This window comes from Mastigoproctus giganteus, chromosome 9 (assembly GCF_048544385.1).
Source record: "Mastigoproctus giganteus isolate SK-2022 chromosome 9, ASM4854438v1, whole genome shotgun sequence".
NCBI classification, from domain to species: domain Eukaryota; kingdom Metazoa; phylum Arthropoda; class Arachnida; order Uropygi; family Thelyphonidae; genus Mastigoproctus; species Mastigoproctus giganteus.
The window spans coordinates 130,506,139-130,531,064 of NC_143583.1; the positions used below are offsets into that span (position 1 = coordinate 130,506,139).

A 24,926-nucleotide genomic window follows, 5' to 3' on the forward strand; every position below is an offset into this window, starting at 1 on the left:
TAATTCTGTCAGTTAAATAACGTCATGAAACTTCGTTCTTTAGGTTTACTGTTTCAGTTCTTGAAACCATTAAACCAATGTGTTTGTTGTGGATTAATTTCAAAAGTGTTCGGTGAATTAACGTTAACAATCAAAAATCACATTAACTGAATATGTCCATTACTTTTAATTGTTCTTTCTTTTTCTAGTTATTTTTCAAGATAATTATAAGAACTTTCAAAGGGGCCAAAATCATTATAAGAACTTTCAAAGAACCATGCCGTACCAAGCACCTTTTTTATGTTGCCTATACGCTGGTTGGATTGGCATCATTAACATTCTGCTCACGCCGAAGGTGTTCTATCTGAAGAAGTTTTTGTCTTTTTTCCTCCATCAGACGATCTCTGTTTTTATGGATGTAATCACGAACGTTGGGTAGTGAATGTATGACGCATGCTGCTAATGCTGACCGGAAAGAATTCATATCTGTGGCTTCGTACCAGTCATCTTGTTGATCATCATAGCATTCTACGTGAAAAACAGTAGTTATTCCGTTGAATCCTCCTATTGCAAAGATCATATCATCCATAATCTGTAAAAGATATAAAATACTCGGTTTGAAAAGTATTCAGGATTATCACGATATATGCTTTTATTCATTATTTTGTTTATATTCAGATCTTGGTTGTAATTTTTCTTGCATTTGTTCCAGTGCAAAAGTTTTGCAAAAGAAAGATGACCAGCGAGGATAAGGGTTTAATCGAGTTAAACACAAAAGCATGGGAGAGTTACAGACTATTATATTTGATTTATATGAATATAATAAGCATATATGTAACAAAACCACTGATGGGGTAAGACATGCGAAATCTGAGTACGAGAAATCACTAGCAAAAAGAACTAAAAATGGACAGAAATAGTGCTTTTCAGACACGAATACAAAAAAGAAGAGACGGAATTAGATAGGTTCCTTACTTGATCGAACCGAAAAAGTCATAGAATGCTTATTAGAAGTGACAGCTGAGTTCAATAGGTATTTTGCAACGATCTTTAGAGTTAAAAGACCATTCGAATGGTCTTTGAACTGTAACATGAGGGATCAGTGACAAGGAGTTAAGGTTGCTGTGCATTAAGTGGTATACCAATCTCGAGAAGAGTATATTATGGGTAACTACTGAAACTCAGCAAAGGTAATAGTGTACATCCAGTTAGTCTAAAAAAGGCTTCATGTGAGTGCATCATTTCGTTGAGAATGCCAATGAGGCATTAGTAGAGGCATATGATACAAGAAAGCAAGCTTATACACCGAAGAGCCAAAACATTATGACCAGCGAGTCGTTATGCAAATCGAAGTAACTGCAGGTGAACTACGGCGCGTGCGCGGGTCGGGATACGATATAAAAAACACCTGGCACTGAGCTCCGTTAATGTGTTACTCTTGTTGTTCAGATGGGAAAGGCAGCGGACTTAAGCGAGTTTGACAAAGTCCAAATTGTAATGGCCAGACGACTGGGTCAGAGCATATCCGAAACGGAACGTCTGGTGGGATGCTCACGGTCAGCCGTGGTTAGTACCTACCGAAAGTGGTCAGAGGAGGGCAAACCCACGAACCACCCGCGAGGTGTTGGACGACCAGGGCTCATCGATGCTCGAGGTGAACGAAAGCTCTCCCGGATGGGACGTGGCAATAGAAAGGCGACTGTGGCGCAACTCGCCTGTAATTGGAATGCTGGTGACGGTAGTAATGTGTCACAACACAGTATATCGAACCCTGCTGAAAATGGGGCTGCGTAGCCGCAGGCTGCTCCGAGTGCCCAAGCTAACCACGGTTCACCAGCGGACACGCAAGCATCGAAACTGGACCTTGAGTGATTGGAAGAAGGTCGTCTGGCCCGATGAATCACGTTTCCTGTTGCACCATGTGGACGGCCGGGTACGTGTGCGTCATTTACCTGGGAAAGTGATGGTGCCTGAATGCACCATGGAACGAAAATAAGCCGGTGGCGGCAGTGTCATGCTATGGGCGATGTTAATTTAGTTAATTATTATGACGAAGTCATGAAACAGTTGAATGCAAGAAACAACTTTGACATTATTAACCTTGACTTCAGTAAATCCTTTGAGCCCCGTTTGGCTGGTTCAGCGTAAGCATAAGGCTTCCTTGCACCATATGTCTAATAATAATTTTTAAGTATTTAAGTGTAGTTGTTGCGGACACCAGGATTTCCCCCATTAGCCGCTTTTAAACTTCTTGTGGTGAGGCTTGCTCCATAACCGGTCATGTGTGTGTAGTGTTTGTTGTGTGTGTAAATTTATGTGTTCTGTTCTGCTGTCATCGTGACGGGTGCCCGGCATTTTACCAAAAGTCCCATCTTAGTATCAGAATCAGCAAACAGAGAAAGCTCCTCAAGACTTTCTTTTCTTCGTTGAGGAAAGAGTCCAAATATCATGGATCAATTTCACCCCATAAAATTATTAATATGGAAAGATTCATCATTAACAAATATATTGTATGTACAATCGATATCAAGTCTTAGTTGACTTCAACAGTTCACCAAACAATACGTCCAAAAGAATAATCCACTGGAGTAGCAAAACCAAGGAACAAAAAGTAGAATCTTCAGAGGCAGTAGAAATCCAGTAGTTCTAATATGTAACAATAACATTGTTACCATCTAATACAAGCAACCACTGTGAGAACTCGTAGTTAAAGTAACTTTTTGTACACCAACCCTGAGGTACAGAGTCACAAGAACAACAGTCTATCTTGGGTTAACTGATCGAAGTTCATCTCTCCTTTTGAAGACACATGTAGCAAATGTATTAAGAGTATTAAATGCAACCTGAAACCGAACAAGTAAATGTTTATTTTCACTATTTAGGTGTTCTGCAGTAAGTTGAAGTTCTTGTATATAGTACAAAAAGTAGTGGCAATCAAATAAGATATTATCCACGTTCTCTTCAGCCCCACACAGACAAAGTGCAGTAGGAGACAGTTCTAGTTTAAACAGTTTACTATTAATGCTGCCATGACTCGATAGCAGGAATGTGCCGTGCAATCCTGGAGAAAACCATAAAAATTCTTTCTTCTTGAACTCTCTAACTAAAGGTAAAAATGTTCTTGTTACGCTACCGAGATCTGATGTATTCCAATATCTTTGCCACTTTCTAATGTAGATGGAACGCAGTCTTTTCCTTTCAGAAGACAAAGAGGCAATCAAATCAAGCTGCATATCTTCCAAGGAAACAGGGTCTGCTTTCTTCAGATGATAATTCACGTATCTGTATTGGATCTCATAATGTACTGGTAGTTTTCCCAACAGAACCTGTAAAGCCACAGTAGATGGAGTCCTACATGCTCTAGACATCATCAGGAGGGCAGCATGCTGGGCCTGTAACAACTGTTTAATCACAGCGCACTTAGTAGCTCTATAGCCCCAAGCACCAGCACCATAGGTAATAATAGACAAAAAGACACAATTGTAATATAGTCTGAGAGAGTGACCTCTCAGACCGCACTCCTTTCTGGTTACTAATCGTAATCTTGCTAGAATTGATTTATATTTTTCCTTTATGTACCTTATATGAGGAAGAAAACTTAAGGTGTCATCAAGATAGATGCCTAAATACTTAGTTGTGGAATTATACTTAATGGATTGCCCTCGATCAGTGGAGGGCGCCCCCTATCTAGCTTACCCTTCAGCAACATCTGAGATGTTGTAGACGTTGACACCTGGAGTTTGTGTATTTCAGACCAAATGGAAAGTTCCTGCAGCACGTGATTGGCCGTAACGTCCAAAGATGTCCTTGAGTTTTCCTGCACAAGAATGGCATGGTCATCAGCATATGCAATCATGGTGATGGCTTCAAATTTTCTGTTAAGCCAAGAGTCGAATACAAGATTCCAACACAGGAGCCCCAATATTGACCCCTGTGGACTTTAGATTGTATTTTGCTCTTGACACTTCGGCCTCTCGGAGGAAGGCCTCCCCACTGTTGGCAAAGTGTTCTGGAGAGGTTTCGGCCTCTCGAACCTCCTCTCCAGGACACTTTGCCACCAAAGATGCCTTATGTCAAGATAATCTACAAAAGGCTGTATAGAATCCCCATATTGAGAACACTGATAGTACAGGGGAAACTACACAAATCTTGCCAAACCAACCTTCCAAACAAACACACACACACAGCATGTGTAGTACAAAGACCAGAAATTTTTGTAATGGTTAAGGCTGGGTCCAAAATGGCAATTGCAGCCCAGATTCTGCACTGAGCATTTCAGCCAGTTCGAACTGTAGTGGGTTTAGACTGGATAATGCGATAACGGATGGGAAGCCTCTTATAAGAATACGGCTCCTGTAGGTGTAGGGCAAGAACCTGGATTGAGTGCTCCTGTGTGATCGTAGTCAGATCATTTGTTACTGCTTTACACCGCTGTCAATTTAATTGTAAATTTTAAGATTTAAATTTTGTACACTTCCTGAATCATTACTTGTAAGTGTTCTATTATGCATAAAAGGTCTTGGAACGAATCGCTTCAATGGCTTTTAGATATTCTTGGCATTTTGAGTCCTTAAAAGAATGTGCACAGTTTATTTTTCTTTTCCTACAATTTGGACACTCGGACGGTTTATCTTTGTTCGGGCAATCAGCTAGATTATGGCCTATATTTCCACAATGCCCACATGTTTGTGATTCTTGAGTACATACTCTTGCCGAATGACCATATACCAGACATTTATAACACCTGGGAACAATTGTGTAATCTTTAACTGTATGAGATGTCCATCCCAAATAAATCCTACGTGCTATTAGAAAAATCTTATGGATTACACCGGTAACTTCAAGAATCCAGTTCACACTATACTTGTTAGGTTAAGGCTTCGTTGAGCATCGTAGTTTAACATGATCACTAATCTCTTAGAGTGTAAAACCAAGATTCTTCAAATTCCTTTGGTAGATATCCTCTAGTATTTCATCAATCCTGACATCTTTATGAATATCGTATATCACCACAGTTGGGCACAATTTCCTGGGCGTTTCAGGCTTAAGCCAACATTCTTGTAATCTAGTACAGTTTTTAATCTTTTCCAAGTGTTGAGATGTTGCCGTCTCAATCAAAACATCATTTGCCCGAATTTTACGCATATACTTAATCTTTACATCTTTAATATCTGTAGAAAACTTAGTTTTTATTTCTTGTCTGACCTCCTCACTGGTTGTCAAGGTACTGAGCGAGCCTTTATTAAGATTACATGCTGCTGCTGTGATGGCTTACTAGCTACTGCTTGTTCAGTTACAACACTGTAAGTCGGAGTGTACAGCTGTGCTGCCTGCGCATAAGAAATAGAAGGCAAGGCAGATGAAGAATGAGAACCCGAAGATCTGTTGTAAGTCTCCTGTAGTTTATTCAACGGGAACTCCTTTTCTTTCAGTTTGTCCTTTAAACGTTCATTTTCTATTATTACATTGGTAAGAATCTGCTCCATGGCAGACTATGTATCCTGGATCTCCGTTGTGACTTGTTTGGTTGAACTACCCCATCTGAAATAATAGCAGATGGGTCAGATCTCAATGTAAACACTTGTTCCATATGGGCACGAATATTTAAACTGGAGTGAAATTGGTCAGCAATCTAAATAGTTTCGACAAGTGATGGAGAATCAGGGTTCTCAGACAATCTCACAGAGACCTTATCAACAGCTGGTGGTCTTTAGGGTCAAGTATTTGTAATTCTATTCGGAGTTCCTTACGAACAGGAAATTAACTGACGTCACTGAAACACTTTCATCAGCATTCTGTGAAGAGGTTGGTAAAGGAGAAAAGACACCTCCAGATTTATCCAAATGTTCTGGATCCATGGTGATTCAATAGTATTAGAATTTAGAAATTTTTTCCGGTACTTTCTGTATGATAAATGGCCAAATTATGAATTTTTGAATTGGTTAGGCTTAACTACCATGCCAACGAATATTTTAGATATTTAGAGTCACAAGTTTAAAAGCAATTTTGTGAAAGCCCTCTTCTATGGTTGTTCTTCTTCTAGGGTTGCACTATCAGTCTATAGTGTACCATATATACTTTAATATTATATATTATTTTCAATATTATTTCTTCAACTGTAGTTCAATCTAGAGAATAACAAATCCAGGTGCCACTGAAACTCAATTTGGCCCGCAGCCAATTTATCCTCCAAGAACCTTAGAAGTAAGACGCCATGGCTGTCATTAAACCAGTGTATTTTATTTTGTATTTACGATATTAAATACAGTTTTTTCTCAATTTTGAAGTCAAAAACAAACTTAATTACACCAAAGGCAGTATATCTCGTAAGATGAAGAAAAATTTCGTCTTCTCAGCTATGATAAATTTATCACTTTCACGGCAAACTAGGTGTTGTTACCAACACAAGAAGAAAAATAATTCTATCTCACAGTAACAGTTAGCCATACAAATACTTGTAAAAATGGCTGCATAATGTATTCCTTGGACATAGTAACTACATGTAAGTCTATGGAGATCAATTTTTCGTTTTGACAGTTTTAAAAACAAGTTGATATCTAGACAACCCCTTGGGCAATCTAGGTGTATCTTATGTCTACACTCATTAGACATTCCTGGTTAAAATGAGACTAATATCCACAAGTAAATCCAAATATAACCTAACTAATAAACCAAAATATCAGGAGTGCTAAACACTACATGTGCACCAGGTTTTGTTTGTTTGTTATTTGGTTTTTAGGAGCATTAACAACTAAGGCCATATTGCTCTGGGGATATGCGGTGGTCATTCCCTGACCTTTCTGCATTCTCCGTATTTGGTGGTCACGGGCTCAAACCCCGGTCTAATCAAGAAGCGTGTGCTACGCACTGTTACTCCTGCCCACCTGGCTACGGAGGCGCCCGTGCACCATGCAACGCCACCATGATCAATCTGGCTAATAATAATAATAATAATAATAATCCGCTTTCTACCATGTTCAGCAGTAGCAAGTACGGATATAACCTCAAAGAAGGAAGGAAGAACCTGTACATCCTCAGCCACATAATGTACATGGATGACATCAAGCTCGACGCGGGAACCGAGAAGCACTTTTAGCAACTACTCCAGATCACCGAAGAATTCAGCAATAATATTAGTATTGAATTTGGTCTAGACAAATGCAAGACCCACGGATTGCATCAAAAAAAATTAGTCAACCGAAACTACCAGCTGCAGACTGGTAAAGATGGAAGCAGAGGGAGAGGCCTACAAATACTTGGGGATGATGCAGACTCAGCAGTTACAGCACAAGGAAATTAAGGCCTGCCTGACCAAAAAATACCATCAGAGACTCAGGATTCGGCTGAAAGCAAAGCTGAATGGAGGGAACACGGATAAAGCCATAAACACCTATGCAGTCCCAGTGCTAACGTACTCTTTAGGGGTCATTGATTGGATTAACACCGAGCTGGAGGACATCATGAGAAAGACAAGGATAATGATGACCAAGAGCCGCAACACCACCCGAAATCTGCCGTGGAGAGACTGACAATTGCCCGGGAAGGAGGAGGAAGGGGGTCTGATAGACCTCATTGAGCAACAGAAGACAGCGATAGTTAACCTGAAGGATTATTTCCAGAAACACACAGCAGCACTCCAGCAGGCCATAAGGAAGATAGACAAGCGGTATACCCCACTCAATCTAAGCGAGGAATACCCCCAACCCGGAGGCACAAACGAAGCTAGAAAGATGGGCAGAGAAGCCAGCCCATGGCAGACACAACAATGATCTCCATCCAGAGCACATAGATAAAATTGCTTCCAATGCATGGCTCACGAGTGGGACGCCCTTCCCCGAGACTGAAGAATTCATGCTCGCCATCCAAGACCAGGTAATGAACACCAGGAACTATAGAAAATACATCGCCAAGGAGCCCGGGGTGTTCGGTGACATATGTCGACGGTGCCACCTGGCCTGAGAAACGATCCAACACATCACCGCGGGATGCAAGGCGATCACACAGACTGTGTACACTCATAGACACGACCAGGTAGCCAGAATTATACATCAGAAGCTAGCAAGGAAATACCAGTTGGTCGAAGAAAGTGTACTGTTCTACAGTTACCAACCCCAGGCAGTACTACAGACCCCAACCCACAAGCTGTACTGGGACCGCGCCATAATAACGGACAGGACAATCCCGCACAAAATTCCGGATATACCCCTTGTAGACTAGAAGGAAAAGGCTACCTATGTGATTGACATAGCTGTACCCAACACTAGCAAATGCACAAACCCATGCTAAAAAAAATCAGGACGTACACAAACCTAAGACAGGAGATCAAAGAGATATGGCATATGCAACAAGTAACGACCACCACGATCATCGTGTCAACCACAGGTATGGTGCCAAAGACTTTACGTAACAGCCTAGCAGCAATAGTTTTCCCAGCGAACACCTGTAGGACAGTCAGAGAATTCCTCGACCAACAGTAACGCCAGACATAGCAACAACCACTACTTGGTATCAATACCCGTCACGAGGTGGAACCCCGAATTAGGGAAAAAAAATAAACATAATAAGTAATTCGAAGGATTACTTCGAGAACAACACAGTACCACTCCACCAGGCCATAAGGAAGATAGATAAGTGGTATACCCCACTCAACCTAAGCGAGGAAACCCCTCCCGCCCAGACGGTACAAGAAACGAAGTTAGAAAGATGGGCAAAGAAGACACTCCATGGCAGACACTACAATGACCTCCAACAAGATCACATCGATAACATTGCTTCAGATCACCCAGACTGAGTACACCCATAGACATGAGCAGGTAGCCAGGATAATACATCAGAAGCTAGCGAAGAAATACCAGTTGACCAAAGAAAGTGTACCATACTACAAGTACGAACCCCAGGCAGTACTAGAGACCCGAACCTACAAGCTGTACTGGGACCGCGCCATAATAACGGATAAGACCATCCCGCACAACAGACCGGACATAACCCTTATGGATAAGATGGAAAAGGCTACCTACCTGATTGACATAGCGGTGCCCAACACTAGCAATGTCCAGAAAACCCATGAGAAAAAAATTAGGAAGTACACGAACCTGAGACATGAGATCAAGGAGATGTGGCATATGGAAGAAGTATCAACCATCCCAATCATCGTATCAACCACCGGTATGGTACCAAAGACTCTGCATAGCAGCCTAGCAGCAATAGGTCTCCCAGAGAACACCTACAAGGAACTCCAGAAAGTCGCATCCTAAACATCTGTAGGACAGTAGAGATTTCCTCGACCGACAGTAACACCAGACATTGCAACCACCCTGTGTACTTGGTAGCAGTACCCGTTACGGAGTGGAATCCCCCAATCAGGAAGAAATAATATAAGAGCAACAACAATAATAATAATTGGTAAGTGGTGCTAATCGATGTCCATATGAAGAACAGCTTAGAAAACGTGAACGGCAAACTTTGACAATTAGATATCTTGGGGAGTGGGACATGATAGAGGTATATAAGGCCCTGCAGGGATCAGTAAAATGAACGAGGAAGATATATTTTCACTGGATAAAGAAGAACCAGGAAATATAAATACAAAATGTTTGGGAGTAACAGGAGACTGGATATCGTGAAGTTTACTACAACGCGCGCGCAGCATGTTATAAATCACTGGAATGAATTTTCTGCAGTGGTTGTCGAGGTTGATAGTTTGGCAAAGTTCAGAGAATTGGATAAGTACTTTGTAGAGACGGGAAAGGTATGAATGATAGATTTTTTTTTTTTTTTTTGGCCAGTGCAGAAAAACTCCACTTTCTTGCACCATTTAGCCCTCATATATAGTATAGCTGGTATAATCACTATCTTTCCCATACTGGGTGGAAAAGACCTGAGTTCGAATCCAGTCAAGACGCAAGGAACTTTTATGGGTATTTTTTACAACTTGGCTGAGTTATTCAATCTTAGGTGAGGGTAGCATGGTTTTTTAAATCCCAGAAACTCTGGTTTTTCGTCCAGGAAACAGCAAATTGACCACAGAACACACTCCAATTTACAGAAAAATATACCGTCAATGTGATCTGAGTTATTGATGTGCCCCCTACAACAACAACGTGCTGTATCTAGCCATTATAGTACTAATGCTAAGTCTCCTGGGCCTGATACTATTTTTACAATTACAGTATTCTTAATACATCTATGCTCCAAATTTAACTTCTTAGTGTCTCCTTTTTACATTCTGTTAGTGCATTAGTATCTGCCCTTCCTATTATTGTCCGCTACACTCACCTTAATTCTTTCTGTAGTTATTGAGAAATCCATCAACTGTGATGCTTGAAACAATCTGCTGGCTCTTGAAAATTCCTACATATAATTAATGATATTAATGGCCGATATGGAAAAACTCTAACAGTTGCTCTAGACATGCTTTCGATCGCTTTTGGCGTAAAAGTTTTCAAGGCAAGTTTCCATATAATGGTTGTCTTTCCGACTTTTGCAATTAGGTTGCGAGTTTTTTTTTTTCTCTCTAACCACTTATTGATGTGATGGTAGATTATTCCCGGTCTTCTTACTTCTCAATTAATGCTACATTTTCCCAAGGGTCATTCTAGAAAAATTGCTTGTTCTGTCATTTAATCTCTTCCTCATCTATATTATTAGTCTTCCACTGAATGGAAATACTATCTGTAGTTTGCTGATGAGAGTACACAGCGTTCCACTTTTCAATTTGACATCCCGTCAATGACGTGAAGAACTTTTATGATCTTTTTTCACTCCGTGGCTGAGTTAGTCGGTCTCAGGCGAGGACAGCTAGGTTTTTCCTCAGAAATTCGGGTTTTTCGTCCAGAAAAAACAGACATACCGTTCAGAGAACACATGCAATTTACGGACGTAACACGCTCAGGTAGGTGAGTTAATTTCTCCTAGTGTAACAGAGTTTTCCCAGTTCGATAAGCTCTGTTCTACTCAAACAGCTACATCTTCTCGAATATCTGTCACCACCATTCACTAAAATGCCAGTCTTCAGGTAATTCTACTGCAGGAAGAAGAAAAGAGTTAACCTCAATACCAAACCCCACTCCTGTCTTATTTCTCGCAAAAGGGAGTCTGCTGCTGGTGTTGTTATTTTCAGTATCACTCAGATTTCTAGACAAGATAGATACCTATACCGTGGTAACCCCGACGTCTAGCCTTTCTTGGCGAGTGCATATCAGAAATATTACTTCTTTTCTACATCTAAAATTGTACTTTTTCTCTTTTGCCTTCGCTACGTTTCTTCTAAACGGCTCATACTCTGTACAATTCACAAATCAACCAGCTATGGAATATTGTTCCCACATCTTGGATGGTGCCCCTGAACCCTCTGCATGAAGTACTCTACCGAAAAAGTGTTCAGTCAGGTTAATTAATATTCTAAATCAATCCCAACGCGTGTACTAACTAGTCAACGTCCATTCACTATTCAACTCCAAAACCCACAAAACTAACTTTTTTGATTTCTCCTTTCTATTTCTCTTTGGAGTAGTCTTCCTTTGTATGCATTTCCTGAAAATTACAATCCACGGAAACTCAAGTCCAACGTGAACGAGTATCGAGTATCTTTCGTTTTCATATTCTTAAACTTACGTACTATACTATAGTAGTGCAGGTTCCAGAACCTTTTCGTGTTTGATATCAATATAAAAAATAAATAAACAAATAAAAATAAAGATTTTACTTCATATTTATATTGTATATACCAAAATGGTAGTTATCCTTACCTCAGTTGCAAAATTACTTCTGTAATTACCCATGTCCGCAATAGTTGTCCAGCTGTCTCTTATGGGATCATACTTTTCACAACTACATAGGCGAGACACACCATTGAAACCTCCCAGCGCGTATATATATCCATGATGACCGATGCAGGACACTCCACTACGTTGACTCCTCATGGGAGCTATAAGTGTCCACTGATTTGTGTCGGGATTATAACATTCGGCCGAACTAAGACATTCGATGCCGTTAAATCCTCCAGTAATAAAGATCAAGCTATTAAGCGTAGTGGCACATGCATCACTTCTCTGAGTATTCATGGATGCGATGAATGTCCACTGAAACAAAAATTCCTTGCGTTAATAGTCAGTAAGGTTAAAAAGACTACATCTTCATTTTATTCAGTAATATTGATAATACCAGTTTCAATAATAATAAGTTAGTTAATGCACATAGTGCGTTACATTTCAGGCGCGTTCGATTTTTTCTTAAATTAAAAGGGCTGTTCAATAAAGAATGATAATTTTTTTCACAAGGTACGTTTATTAATCATCCATATTTTGATGATTCTTTTCAAAGTAATCGCCATTTAATGAAACTAACTTACTACAACGTTTCTGCCATTCTTCAGAAACATGGTTGAAAGCCATTTTTTGACGTGCATTTGAGATGTCTTTACTTCTTCTGATGACTAGATACGTTTTTCTTGCAGCTCCTTTTTAAACTTTGGAAATAAAAAAAAAATCACAGAGGTGCAAGGTCAGGGCTGTAGGGGTGATAAGGAACACATTTGACATTAATGCTGGTTAAGTACTCGATGACAGTGAGAAATGTGAGGTCTCGCATTTTCCTTATGCAAATTCCACTTATGTACGTGCAGTTGCAGTTGTTTGCGAATTATTTGATCTCTCAAAGTGTGCAGTACAGTTTTGTAGTAAGCTCCTCCCGTAACAGTCATATGACGTGACACAACATGCTGGTGAACCATTCCTTGAATGCCAAAAAAAAAAAAAAAAAAAAAAAACGAGATGACCATAAACTTTACTGCGGAACGCACAACTTTTGCTTTTTTTTTTTCGGTGTTGGCGATGAAGTGGACATCCAAACAGAGCTTTGTTGCTTCTCTTTGGGTCGAAATAATAAAGCCATGTGTCATCAGCCGTTACTACCGTTATCATTTGCAGAACCTCACCATCTTCAGTAACCATCCATTGTAGCTTCTGACAAACCTCCATGCGAACTTGCTCAGGTGTAAGTAGTCTTGGAACCCAGCGGGCACAAACACGCTGGGTTCCATGGTGTCATATGTAAATAGGCGTGGAAAATACCGTGTGTGCTTCATGTTGATGTTCTCAACAGTTATGCCAGTTGACTTACTGTTATACGATGATCTTTTCTCACGGTTACAGAAGTAGTGTTTATGGTTTCTGTGATGCGAGCAGTGGTTGGAGCTCCAGGATCGCCGATTTTTGTGATTGAATCAAGTCCATCTTTAAACATTCTAAACCACCAGCGATATGTGCTATATGGAGGCGTAGATTCACCATAAGCCTGTATTAACATTTCATACGTTTCAGCGCATTATAGCCTTAGTAACTAATGCGCCAATAAAATCAAACCATCATACGTTTCAGCTGATGTTTTCTTGAGATGAAAACAAAATTTGAGAGAGCATATTGTTCCTCGCGTGTCATGTCCACTGTTACGTAGGCAAAACTGAATTGGACTTCGCGCATTAGGGCCTTAGTCGCCCATGCTCCTTAAAAACCAAACCAAACCAAACCAAGCAAAATTGAATAGGCATAAATTTGACGGACCACAGAGGTCACACAGGGTGCATGAGTCAACTGCGCAGTTGTTTTGTGATGCAGATTTGTTCGGTCTTAAATTCCTTAGTTCAGCAAGAAATAGAAAGCAGCATGGTTGTTGTTGTTCATGAAAAATATTATGACCATTCTTTAGCATTAGCAAGGGCACATGGATGCAAGAAAGAAAGCTTATATAGCATCAGCCAAAAAAAAAAAAAAAAAAAAAAAACCACCCTTATTTCACCCATCCATTCGCTCCAAATGTTTGTCAAGTTCTGCCTTAAATCTATTTAAGCTATCAACTTCTACGACGACAGACAGAGGCTGTCCTAGCCTAGTGGTCAGGCGCACGGGTGCATAAGTACACGTGCCTTGAGTGACGGGGGTTCAAGCTCGTGACTGCTGAATACGGTGCTGTTTCTTCTATTCTGTCTATCTTGTGGACTCATTTGGTCGTCCCGGAGTATAAACAGAAAATTTATTATTATTATTTTTTAGATGGAAGTTTGTTCCAGCAATCAACCACCCGCTGGCTAAAGGCAAACTTCCGCACATCTATCATACAACCGTCTTTCCTCAATTTGAATTTATTCCATCTCAGGCGATTATTCTGAGCAAGTGGAACAATCCCATCAGCACTGAGCATGCTCAAACCATTAAGGGCTTTATACACCTCAATCACATCACCTCGCAGGTGCCTAGTCTCCAGACACTGTAATTTGTAAAACTTAAGCCTTTCTTTGTAAGAGCAACCCCTTTGTTCTATTCACTAATCTTGTTGCCCTTCTCTGTACAGTACTCGATCGAACAGCTCTACATCTTTCTTAAAATGAGGCATCCAGACCTGTATACAGTACTCAAGGTGTGGCCTGACCATTGTCTTATACAACGGGGTAATTACCTCCTTATCCTTGCTACAAAAATTCTTGTATATCATTGACAAGACACCATGAGCTACTCTTGCAGACCGTCTGCACTGTTCAGAGAACTTCATATCTGCCTGCACAATTACCCCCGGGTCCTTTTCATTCTCTACCACTGTCAGTGTAGTACTACAGAGGTGATACGTTACTGCTTCCCATATGTAGTACTTTACATTTGTCAATGTTAAACTTCATTTACCACCTCTCAGCCCATCTGCTCAAGTTTTCTAGATCCTGTTGCAGCAGCGTACTGTCATTAGTGCCATTAACAACCCTGCCAACCTTCGTATCGTCTGCAAACTTGGACATTAAGCCTGATATACCATCAATATCATTTATAAATACAGAAAACAACTATAGGCCCAACACTGAACTCCGAATGACTCCACTAATAACATTAGTCCACGAAGAGCAATATCCATTGATTACCACTCTCTGTCTTCTCCCACTCAACCAACCCTTTATCCATAGCAGCAATTTGCCTCCAATGCCACACTGCTCCAATTTGTGCAGCAGTCTTCTATGTGCAACAATATAAAAGGCCTTTCTAAGAGCCAAACATATAATATCAAAGTTATTCTTTGCATCCAGTTCCTTTGTGACAATATCATAGTATCCAATCAAATTGGAGCGCCTCCGTAGCCAGGTGGGCAGGAGCAGCAGTGCGTAGCACATGCTTCTTGATTAGACAGGGGTTAGAGCCCGTGCCCACCAAATACGAAGGATGCAGAAAGGTCAGGGAATGACCACCGCATATCCCCGGAGCAATATAGCCTTAGTTGCTAATGCTCCTAAAAACCAAATAACAAACAAAAAAAAAAAACCAATCAAATTGGTCAGACAAGACTTCCCCTTAACAAACCCATGCTGTGTCCGAGCTATAACTGAAGTCTTGTCTATATGATACTGCAATGCTTCTTTAACTAGTGCCTCCATTAATTTCCCTGGAACAGAAGTTAAACTAACATATCTGTAATTGCCTGTGTCTCCCTTCGATCCTTCTTTGTGGATTGGAGTTACATTTGCACATCTCCAGTCCATGAGTACCTCCCCTGAGTCCAGGGAAGCTCTCATAATTATGGCTAAGGTTTGCTTACTTCCTTTGCCGCCTCCTTTAATATAACTGTATAGGTTCCATCCACCCCAGGTGCCTTTCTTATGTTTATCTTCAACAGTTTCTCCTCCACTTTACTCTCAGTTATTACAGGATTATCTAGCTTACTGCGAGTGTTTAATACACCTCTGGCATTCCCCTCCCTGAATAACTCCTCGTGTGTGAATGTCGCTGCAAAATATTCATTTAGTTTGTTAGCTACCTGAGCAGGATCATCAGCAGTTGAACCATCGATATCAAATGGACCAATCTGATTCATCCCCTTCCTTCTAGAATTTACATAAGTAAGAACTCTTTGTTGTTTTTCTTTGCATCCTTTGAAAAAGATTTCTCGTAATCTGCCTTCGCCTGCCTAACATCCTTTCTGACTTGGTTGCAGAGCATCTTATATCTATCATAGGCGTCTGTGTCACCTACTGTATTATATGTATCCCATGCATTTTTCTTCTCTGTCACATGTCTCATTAATTCATCTGACATCCATTTAGGCATAAATCTTGAACAATATTTCTTAGTTGGTATGAAAAGCCTAGTAGCATTCCAAGATTAATTCTTTGAATGCTTCCCATTTTGAATCTGCTGTTGGTAACGTCTTCAGTTGGCCCCATCGTATAGAATTTAAATACTGTCTCAGACCACCGTAGTCACCTTTACGAAAGAAAAAACCCTTCTCTTTACCCTTGATGGTAGAAATGATGTTACCTCTTTGAGTAAATCCCACTTCAGCACATTGTGATCACTGCCACCTAGTGGTGTCTTTATCTGCAGATTCTTAATGCATGAAGAATCACTACTCGTAATCAGATCAAGAGTATTACTCCCTCTAGTTGCCTCCCGCACATGCTGCTGTAGAAAACAATCATCCAATAAATCCACAAAAGCCTTGCTAGTATGTGAGTGACCAACCCACAGGTTCCAGTCAATCTCTGGGAAATTAAAACCCCCATTATAAGACACTCTGATTTACTGGCCCTCTCTATTTCTCTGCACACTTGTTCATTATACTCATCAGATTCATTAGGCCTATAACGCACACCTACTCTCATTTTTCCTTTCCCAGTGCTTATGTCACACCAAACAGACTCAACATTGCATTGTCCACCAGCATCAATTGGATGCACTTCCTTACATTTTATGTGTTTTTTAACTAACAGCGTAACCCCTCCTCCCTTCCTGTCCTGTCTATCCTTTCTGTACACATTGTACTCCCCAAATTCCAATTCTGCACTGCTTATGTCTGTGTGACACCACGTCTCTGATATCCCAACAATATCTGCCTTTGATGTCTTTGACTAGCACTTCAAGCTCATCGAATTTATTAACTTACTTCTAGCATTGGTGTAAATGCAAGTATACATGCACCTGTTTCTACTCTTTGTTACCTTAACACTTGATACAAGTGAAAATTAAATATAGTTATCTTTTTATCAATTAATTACTAAGATTATAACTTTATAGAACACTTAATAAAACTGGATAGTTTTACGTTCTCTCAGTTTAATTTCAGATGTATATGTGTATTGCCCTCTTCGCCCCTATACCCTTTCTTTTTTCTCTCTCTTTTTCCTTTATATGTAAAGTGTCCAGATGTCCCGGATTTAAGTCGTTTGCCTTGCATTGCAAACTGTCCCGTATTTGACATGTAGCCTTCATACTTATATCATGAATCACGATTTTGCATTTTTTTATTTTATTCTGCATCCTTGCGAAATCTCTTATCTCATAGATCGTGCAAGTAAGTGCAATTTTGCCAATTCTTGTGAAGAATTGTGCTAAGAAATAGCAAATAATGAAGAATTATTAAGAAAAATTCACTCCGCAGAAAAATATATTTAATTATACAGTATTATTTTTATTATTATTTTCTATGAAATAAAACAAATATAGGTTATATTTGTTTTTGATATGAAAACATCTACAGCAGCGCCTAACAATGGAATGTAATGGAAGTTTAGTAATTATGTCACTACCCGCGTAGTGGCAACGTGGCCACAGTACCCTTGTGGCCACGTTGCCTGCTTGCTGAATAGCTGTTCGAGGTTCGATTTCAGCTGCTACCCTTATGGGAATTTTATAGAATAGAACAGAATCTTTAATTACATCATGATATACATACAATTAGTTCCGTCACGGCATGGTGGTGTCAGGGGTTTACAAAAGAGATACACATGAGAAAAACATGTTATATCAGATTATTGGAAGGCAACAAAGCACATAGTACTAGCCGGTTATGGTTTGCTAGTAGGTGTGCTGAAGATCGGAGATAAGGGGGAGGAATGCGCCAAGAGCAGTGACCCCAGAAGTTCGGCTCTGTAATTTTATCGGTGGCCATTTTGATGGTGAACAGCATCAAAATGCCTTCTTTCTCCGATGTAGGATCGGAGCCTGCGTAGTTGAAGGGCTTCTGCTAACTGCGTTGATCTGAGAGCTGGGGGGCAGGTGGAGTTTTGCTGTTGGCCCATTTTAGAAGCCAGAATTCGGCAGAGAATATTCTTTTAATGTTGGATTCGGCTGCAGAGGCCCATATCTCTGAAGCATTTTTTCCCACAGGTTTTCCATTCAGCATTGAGTTTGGCGGTCTCAAACCTTGGTCGTGAGATTTTTCACCGGGATTGACTCCCGCTTTCCTCTCACAACAGACAAATGCCCTTCGCGACGAAGGGTACACGAAAGTTTGATAGGGCTAGGGACGCATGTAGACCAAACTCCGCAGCAGACTTTACTCTTGAGGGAAGAGGGTTAGTTTGGGCACTCGCGCCACCATCATAAGGTGCTTTGCGGGCAGCCTATTTAACAGACATGTTCTGCTCCTTAAAAGAATGCATTGCATGCACTAATTTCAGCTGCAGCTAAAATCCATCGATTAAAATCCACCTCCTGCAAAATATAAAGTTACAAAGTAGATACTAAAAGAAAAGACAAAGAAGGTAGTTAATGTGTGCAGAGCATTTCATTTCAGGCGCGTTAGTAAACGTTAATAATTTACTATTTATGCGCGAACAGAGAAAAAATTTCGTTTCTGCGTATGTCAGCAAGCATAATATCTAGTTCTTCAGCTACAATATATGGATAGCCCATGTAATATATATTCAAAAAAAAAAAAAAGAAAGAAAGAAAATAATAATTGCTGGAATTCTATTGGCGTGATTTTAATAAAATATAGGAAGGAGAAGGGTCTACAAATCTTTCTTACAGAGCGAAATATAAAATTTCCTTAAAATCTGGGAAAACTTATTACATGCAGACGGACGGACAAAGAAATAATAATTGTAGCATTGCTATTAGTCCGATTTTAATGATATTTGGAGCATTTTTTGGAGCAAAGGTCCAAATATAAATTTCATGAAAATCCGTCCTGAGTTGAGTTGTTACGTGCTAGCGGGTGGCAGGCGTAGTGAAGACAATATGCGCTTTATGCATATATGCTAACTTTCTTAAAAACGGGACCATATTTTACAAATCGGGCAGTTAATTGCATTCTTAAGATACGTATGCTTACTTTTATTCATTGATATGAAAACATCTATAGCGGCACCTAACAATGGAAAGTAATGGAAAAGCAAATACAGTATTTGTATATTTTACCACAATATTTGCACATCGGCACAATCGCAAGGATGTATGATTGTGACGTCACAATCATACTTCCTTATGATTGTGCCGATGTAGTCTCGATATCACAGCCATACCTCCTGTAGTAGTAACTGCAGGAAGAATGATTGTGACGTCATACGATTCTACATTTGGATTTCGCTAACCTCTTCCAAACCAAGGATGTTTCACATAAAACATCTTTCGTGCGTACAGGGTACACGCGATTCACTTTAATTTTTTTTAAGCGTGATATTTTTTTTTATAAGTGTAGTTCAAAGAAGTATATGTATTTAATTTGTATTTTGTATGTGAATATTTTTTTATAAATAAAAATTTTAAAATAATAAATTTAAAAAAAAATGTGTAGAGGGGGTTGTAAAATCGATGTCCCGCATTGGAATACTAAGGATCTGGTCGCTTATATATATATATATATATATATATATATATACAGGGTTGTTAAAATTAAAGTATCCCTATGTAGAGGGCTCTGGAGCGAGTTCTAAGGCTCGTAGTGAAGAGAAATTTGGACAACAGGTACAATAAAGAATGCGCTCGCCATTTATTGGAAAAAAAAAAAAATACGTTATTTGCATAATCGTAAGTTATTGCCACAGGGCCACTACTCAGCTCTACTGAACTGTATAAAAGCAAAGCACTCTTCAAAATCATACAGTAGATTGCCTGCACTACAGCAGCAACGCCAATAGCGTTGCAGGAAAAGGCGCTATTAGTGAAGACGCCTCCGTAGCCAGGTGGGCAGGAGCAGCAGCAGTGCGTAGCACACGCTTCTTGATTAGACCGGAGTTCGAGCTCGTGACCACCAAATACGGAGGATGCGGAAAGGTAAGGGAATGACCACCGCATATCCCCGGAGCAATATGGCCTCAGTTGCTAATGCTCCTAAAAACCAAATAACAAACAACAACAAGCTATTAGTGAAGCTGTGCTATCAGAACAAAACAAAGCAGCTGCGGATATCAGAGAATTCCGGTGTCAAAAGCGCATTAGGCCCACGTGGACCTATGACTGTCTGTGTGTCCGCACAATGATTGCGAAATTTGAAGAGACAGGACATCTTGGTGTTCAAACAGGTAGAGGTCGAAAACGAGTAGACTCCTGTCGTGTTGAAGATGTGGCTATGGCTGTCGTGGATTTATCGTCAATCTCCATGTGGTAGCGCAAGTGTGCCAGCTGTTTCTCGTGAAGTGGACATGCCGTATTCCACTGTAAGATTAGTAATTAGCATTAGCATTAGTAGAGGCATATGATGCAAGAAAGCAAGCTTATGCAGCATCAGCCAAAAAAAAAAAAAAAAAAAACTTCCACTTCACACCTCCGTTCGTTCGAAATACCTGTCCAGCTGAGCCTTAAATTTATTTAGGCTATCAACTTCCACAACAAGGGATGGAAGTCTGTTCCACCAACCAACTACCCGCTGGCTAAAGACAAATTTCCGCACAACTATCCTACATCTGTCTTTCCTCAATTTGAATTTATGCCCTCTCAGGTGATTATTCTGAGCAAGAGGAAGAATCCCATCAGCACTGAGCATGCTCAAACCATTCAACGCTTTATACACCTCTATCAGATCACCTCGCCGGTGCCTAGTCTCCAGACACTGTAATTTGCAAAACTTAAGCCTTTATTCCATTCACTAATCTTGTTGCCCTTCTCTGTACACGTTCCAGCAGCTCTACATCTTTCTTGAAATGAAGCCTCCAGACCTGTATACAGTATTCAAGGTGTGGCCTGACCATTGCCTTATACAAGGCAATAATCACCTCCTTATCCCTGCTAGAAAAATTCCTGTATATCATTGACAAGACACCATGAGCTACTCTTGCAGCCCGTCTGCACTGCTCAGAGAACTTCATATCTGCCTGCACAATTACCCCCAATGTTCTTTTCATTCTCTACCACTGTCAGTGTAGTACCACAGAGTTGATACGTTGCTCTGGGGTTGCTGTTTCCCATATGTAGTACTTTACATTTGTCAATGTTAAACTTCATTTGCCACCTCTCAGCCCATCTGCTCAACCTTTCCAGTTCCTGATGCACCAGCATAGCGTCAGTAGTGTGCTTAACAACCCTGCCAACCTTTGTATCGATTGCAAACTTGGACATTAAGCTTGATATACCATCATCAATATTATTTATAAATACAGAAAATAATAATGGACCCAACACTGAACCCTTAGGGACTCCACTAATAACATTAGTCCACGATGAGCAGTGTCCATTGATTACCACTCTCTGTCTTCTCCCCCTCAACCACCCCTTTATGTATAGCAGCAATTTGCCTCCAATGCCACACTGCTCCAATTTGTGCAGCAGTCTTTCATGTGCAACAGTATCAAAAGCCTTTCTAAGATCCAAGTATATAATATCAAAATTATTCCCTGCATCCAGCTCTTTTGTGACTGCATCATAGTATCCAATCAAATTGGTCAGGCAAGACTTCTCCTTCACAAAACCATGCTGTGTCCGAGCTGTAACTGAAGTCTTGTCTAGATGATTCTGCTGTGCTTCTTTAACCAGTGCCTCCATTAATTTTCCTGGAACAGAAGTTAAACTCACAGGTTTATAATTACTTGTGTCAGCCTTTGATCCTCCTTTGTGAATTGGGGTCATATTTGCACATCTCCAATGCATCAGGTGTTGCGGTACTATCCTTACAAGATGCACATGCTACAGCAGGCAGCTAAAGCATGGTGATGCAGATATTTGTTTCACATATGCACTTCAGTTTCTGGAGCGAATGACAGTGGATATCACTTGGCCATGGAACATCCTTTGGCGTGATGAAGCCCACTTCTGCATAAATGGACAAGTGAATACCACAACTGTCGCATTTGGGCAACGGAAAACCTTCGAGTTATTCAAGATGTCGCGTTGCATTCTCCAAAAGTGACGGTGTGGTGTGGATTTACGGCCACATTCATAATTGGGCCATATTTTTTTGAACAGGCAACACCAATTGGATCTCACACCTGTTCCGTCACTGGACAGCGATATTATGAAATGTTGTCAAATTTCGCAATGCCAGAGCCGCAACAACGTGGGTGCCTTCAGGATACCCTATTCACGCAAATGTGCCACCCCACATCCACCGTTCCGTCCAAAGATTGCTAAGGTAACACTTTACAGACGAACGGGTCATCAGCAGTTGTTTCCAAACATCTTGGCCATCCCGATCACCGGACCTCACCTCATGCGACTTCTGGTTATGGGTTTTTTTGAAGAACCAGGTGTATCGGAGGACAGCACGAATTCGACGTTATGTGCTGGCTATTCCAGTTGACATGTTACATTCTGCTGTAAAAAATGCTGTTCTTCGAATGGAAACTGTTGTTGACCAAAATGGAGGACACATTGAACATTATAGCGCTGTTGAAGTGATTTGCATTGCCACATCGCCATATAGTGACAAATTTTGTAACTATTTTTTCCCAATAAATGGCGAGTGCATTCTTTATTGTACCTGCTGTCCAAATTTCTCTTCAGTACGAGCCTTAGAACTCGCTCCAGAGCCCTCTACATAGGGATACTTTAATTGTAACAACCCTGTATATATTTAAAATTCGTCGTGATCGACTGGTAGATCGCGATCCACTTGTTGGCTGCACTCTGGTCTAAAGCTAACAACGCTGCATTAAAACGGCATTTAATCTCTAAATTTTTTTTCCATACAATTTGTATGGAATAAATATTTGCTTGGTACGAGGACAGCGGTCAGCTCTTTCTTAATGGAATATGAGGAAGCTGGATCATGAAAAACGAAAGCCTCAGAAACGAAAACTTACACTTATTCAATTTAGTTGAAACCATTATATAAAAATATTTATTTATGTTTATTTTATATTTGTATACATTTGATTATAAAACAAGCGCAATTGTCGTTCTGTTTGCTTAAATCCTCCAACCTATTACAGTATTTCATATTGCTTCTGTTTCATATTGAGAAAAGAAGAAAAAAAAAGAAAAAAAAAAAGAAACCTTCGTGCACTCCCAACCGTTTTGTAGGTTATAAACATTTCAATAAAATACCGAACTCACAGTACGATATTTATGAAAATGAAACACGTACTTTATTATTGGTTGACTCAGAGGAACGTCTTCTTGTTCTGAATGCAAAAAATAATGCCCGTCTTTAATATAAGCATTTCGAAGACATCAGTCATGTTGCCACTAAAGCTTGATCAAATAAGAACAATAATAATAACTCTTTATTAATAGTCGACACTCTCTTAAGGAAATTTAAATAATCGTTATAAGTGACGTTTCAAGAATAGTCACATATCTTCGTCATTAGAAAATTTGCACTTCAAGGTATCAGGGAGATTTAAAGGTTTTATATGCAAATTATCATAACTCTTCTTTAAATGTCAATTCTAATGATTAGTTTAATGTAATGAATATGGTGCTTACTGTTATTTCAACACACTCATTTTGATTATAAAGCACGCCTTTTCAAACTATAATAACATAATTCTATTCTATAATTTCCTTCTCTCTCAATAACGCATAATTTTTGGATAATAAAAGATTAAATGAGAACGAAAAAAAAAAAAATCATACCTGATTGCTTCTGTAATCGTACTTTTCTGCAGTATTTTGTCGATGATGGCCATCATATCCTCCTATAGCATACACTGTTTCATTCATTACCGTGACACTCACGTAGCACCTGAATTACAGTGAAATATACAAAATACAATTAATCCAAAATGCGACTTCTAGTTACAGTATCAAATCCTGCAATCCATTATTATTTGGCACCGTCTAGCCCCGAGAATGCCTGATTTGGGAAGTTCGACTGTATTTACACTCATTTTAAGTTATTAAATAAACGCTTTTTTGTAAGTACATGCATTCAAAGAAAATATACACAGAGTGGACAGAAATCGTGGGATACCAACCTAGTAATGGGGATGCCCACCTTTCGCTTGGATAAGGGCAGTCACACGGCAAGGTATTGAGTCCACTAGTTCGCGAAAGCGTTCCACAGGTATTTCCATCCATGCTTGCTGAATCATTGTCCATAATTCCGTCGCATTCCTGGGTGGAGGGTCCAAAGCTCGAACGGACCTTTCCACAGCATCCCAAAGATGCTCCACAGGGTTAGGCACAATATGGCCTTAGCAACCCTTGTGCCTTTAAACAACAAACCAACAACCAATGCTCCACAGGATTCATGTTTGGTGAACGGGGAGGCCATGCATGGTGGTAAAATCTGCGGAATGCTCTTCGAACCGTGTTCTAGTCACCACGGCTCTGTGGGTAGTCGCATTGTCCTACTGGAAGAGTCCATTGCCCTGTGGGGCCACAATGATCATGAAGGGATGCAGATTTTCTGCAAGGATGGAGGCGTAACCTGGATCGTTCAGAGATTCGTCTAGACGTACCAGAGGTCCCAACGTGTGCCAGTTGAACACGCCCCAGACGATTACCGACCGTCCACTTACCTGAACAGTTTCTTTTTGACATGACAGGTGCATAGCTTCGTGCGGTTTCCGCCAATATGCACCCTCCCGTCCGCTCGAAATAACTGGAAACGGGACTGATCGGACCAGGAAACACGTCTCCAATCATCCAAGGTCCAGTGTCGATGTTCTTTCGCTCAATTGAGGCGTAGAGTCCTGTGTCGTGGCGTTAGCAATGGGTCTCTTGTCAGTCGGCGGTTCCCATGACCTATTGCGGCTAATGATCGCCTGATGGTCTTGGTGGAAACGTTTTTGGCACCTCCCTCGTTGAAGTCGGCGG

General features: G+C 40.3%; 1 protein-coding gene across 1 annotated transcript in view; it reads right to left on the minus strand.

The window, feature by feature from the left end:
- Positions 1-286: 286 nt before the first annotated feature.
- Positions 287-24,926, minus strand: part of LOC150080732 (kelch-like protein 10) — a 44,880-nt gene continuing 20,240 nt past the window's right edge. Inside the window, exons 4-6 of the mRNA XM_090380801.1 lie at positions 23,742-23,850; positions 11,727-12,059; positions 287-571 (exon numbers count right to left, since the gene is read on the minus strand). Coding sequence (XP_090236927.1) covers positions 287-571; positions 11,727-12,059; positions 23,742-23,850 — 727 coding nt within the window. The remainder of the gene's footprint in view (positions 572-11,726; positions 12,060-23,741; positions 23,851-24,926) is intronic.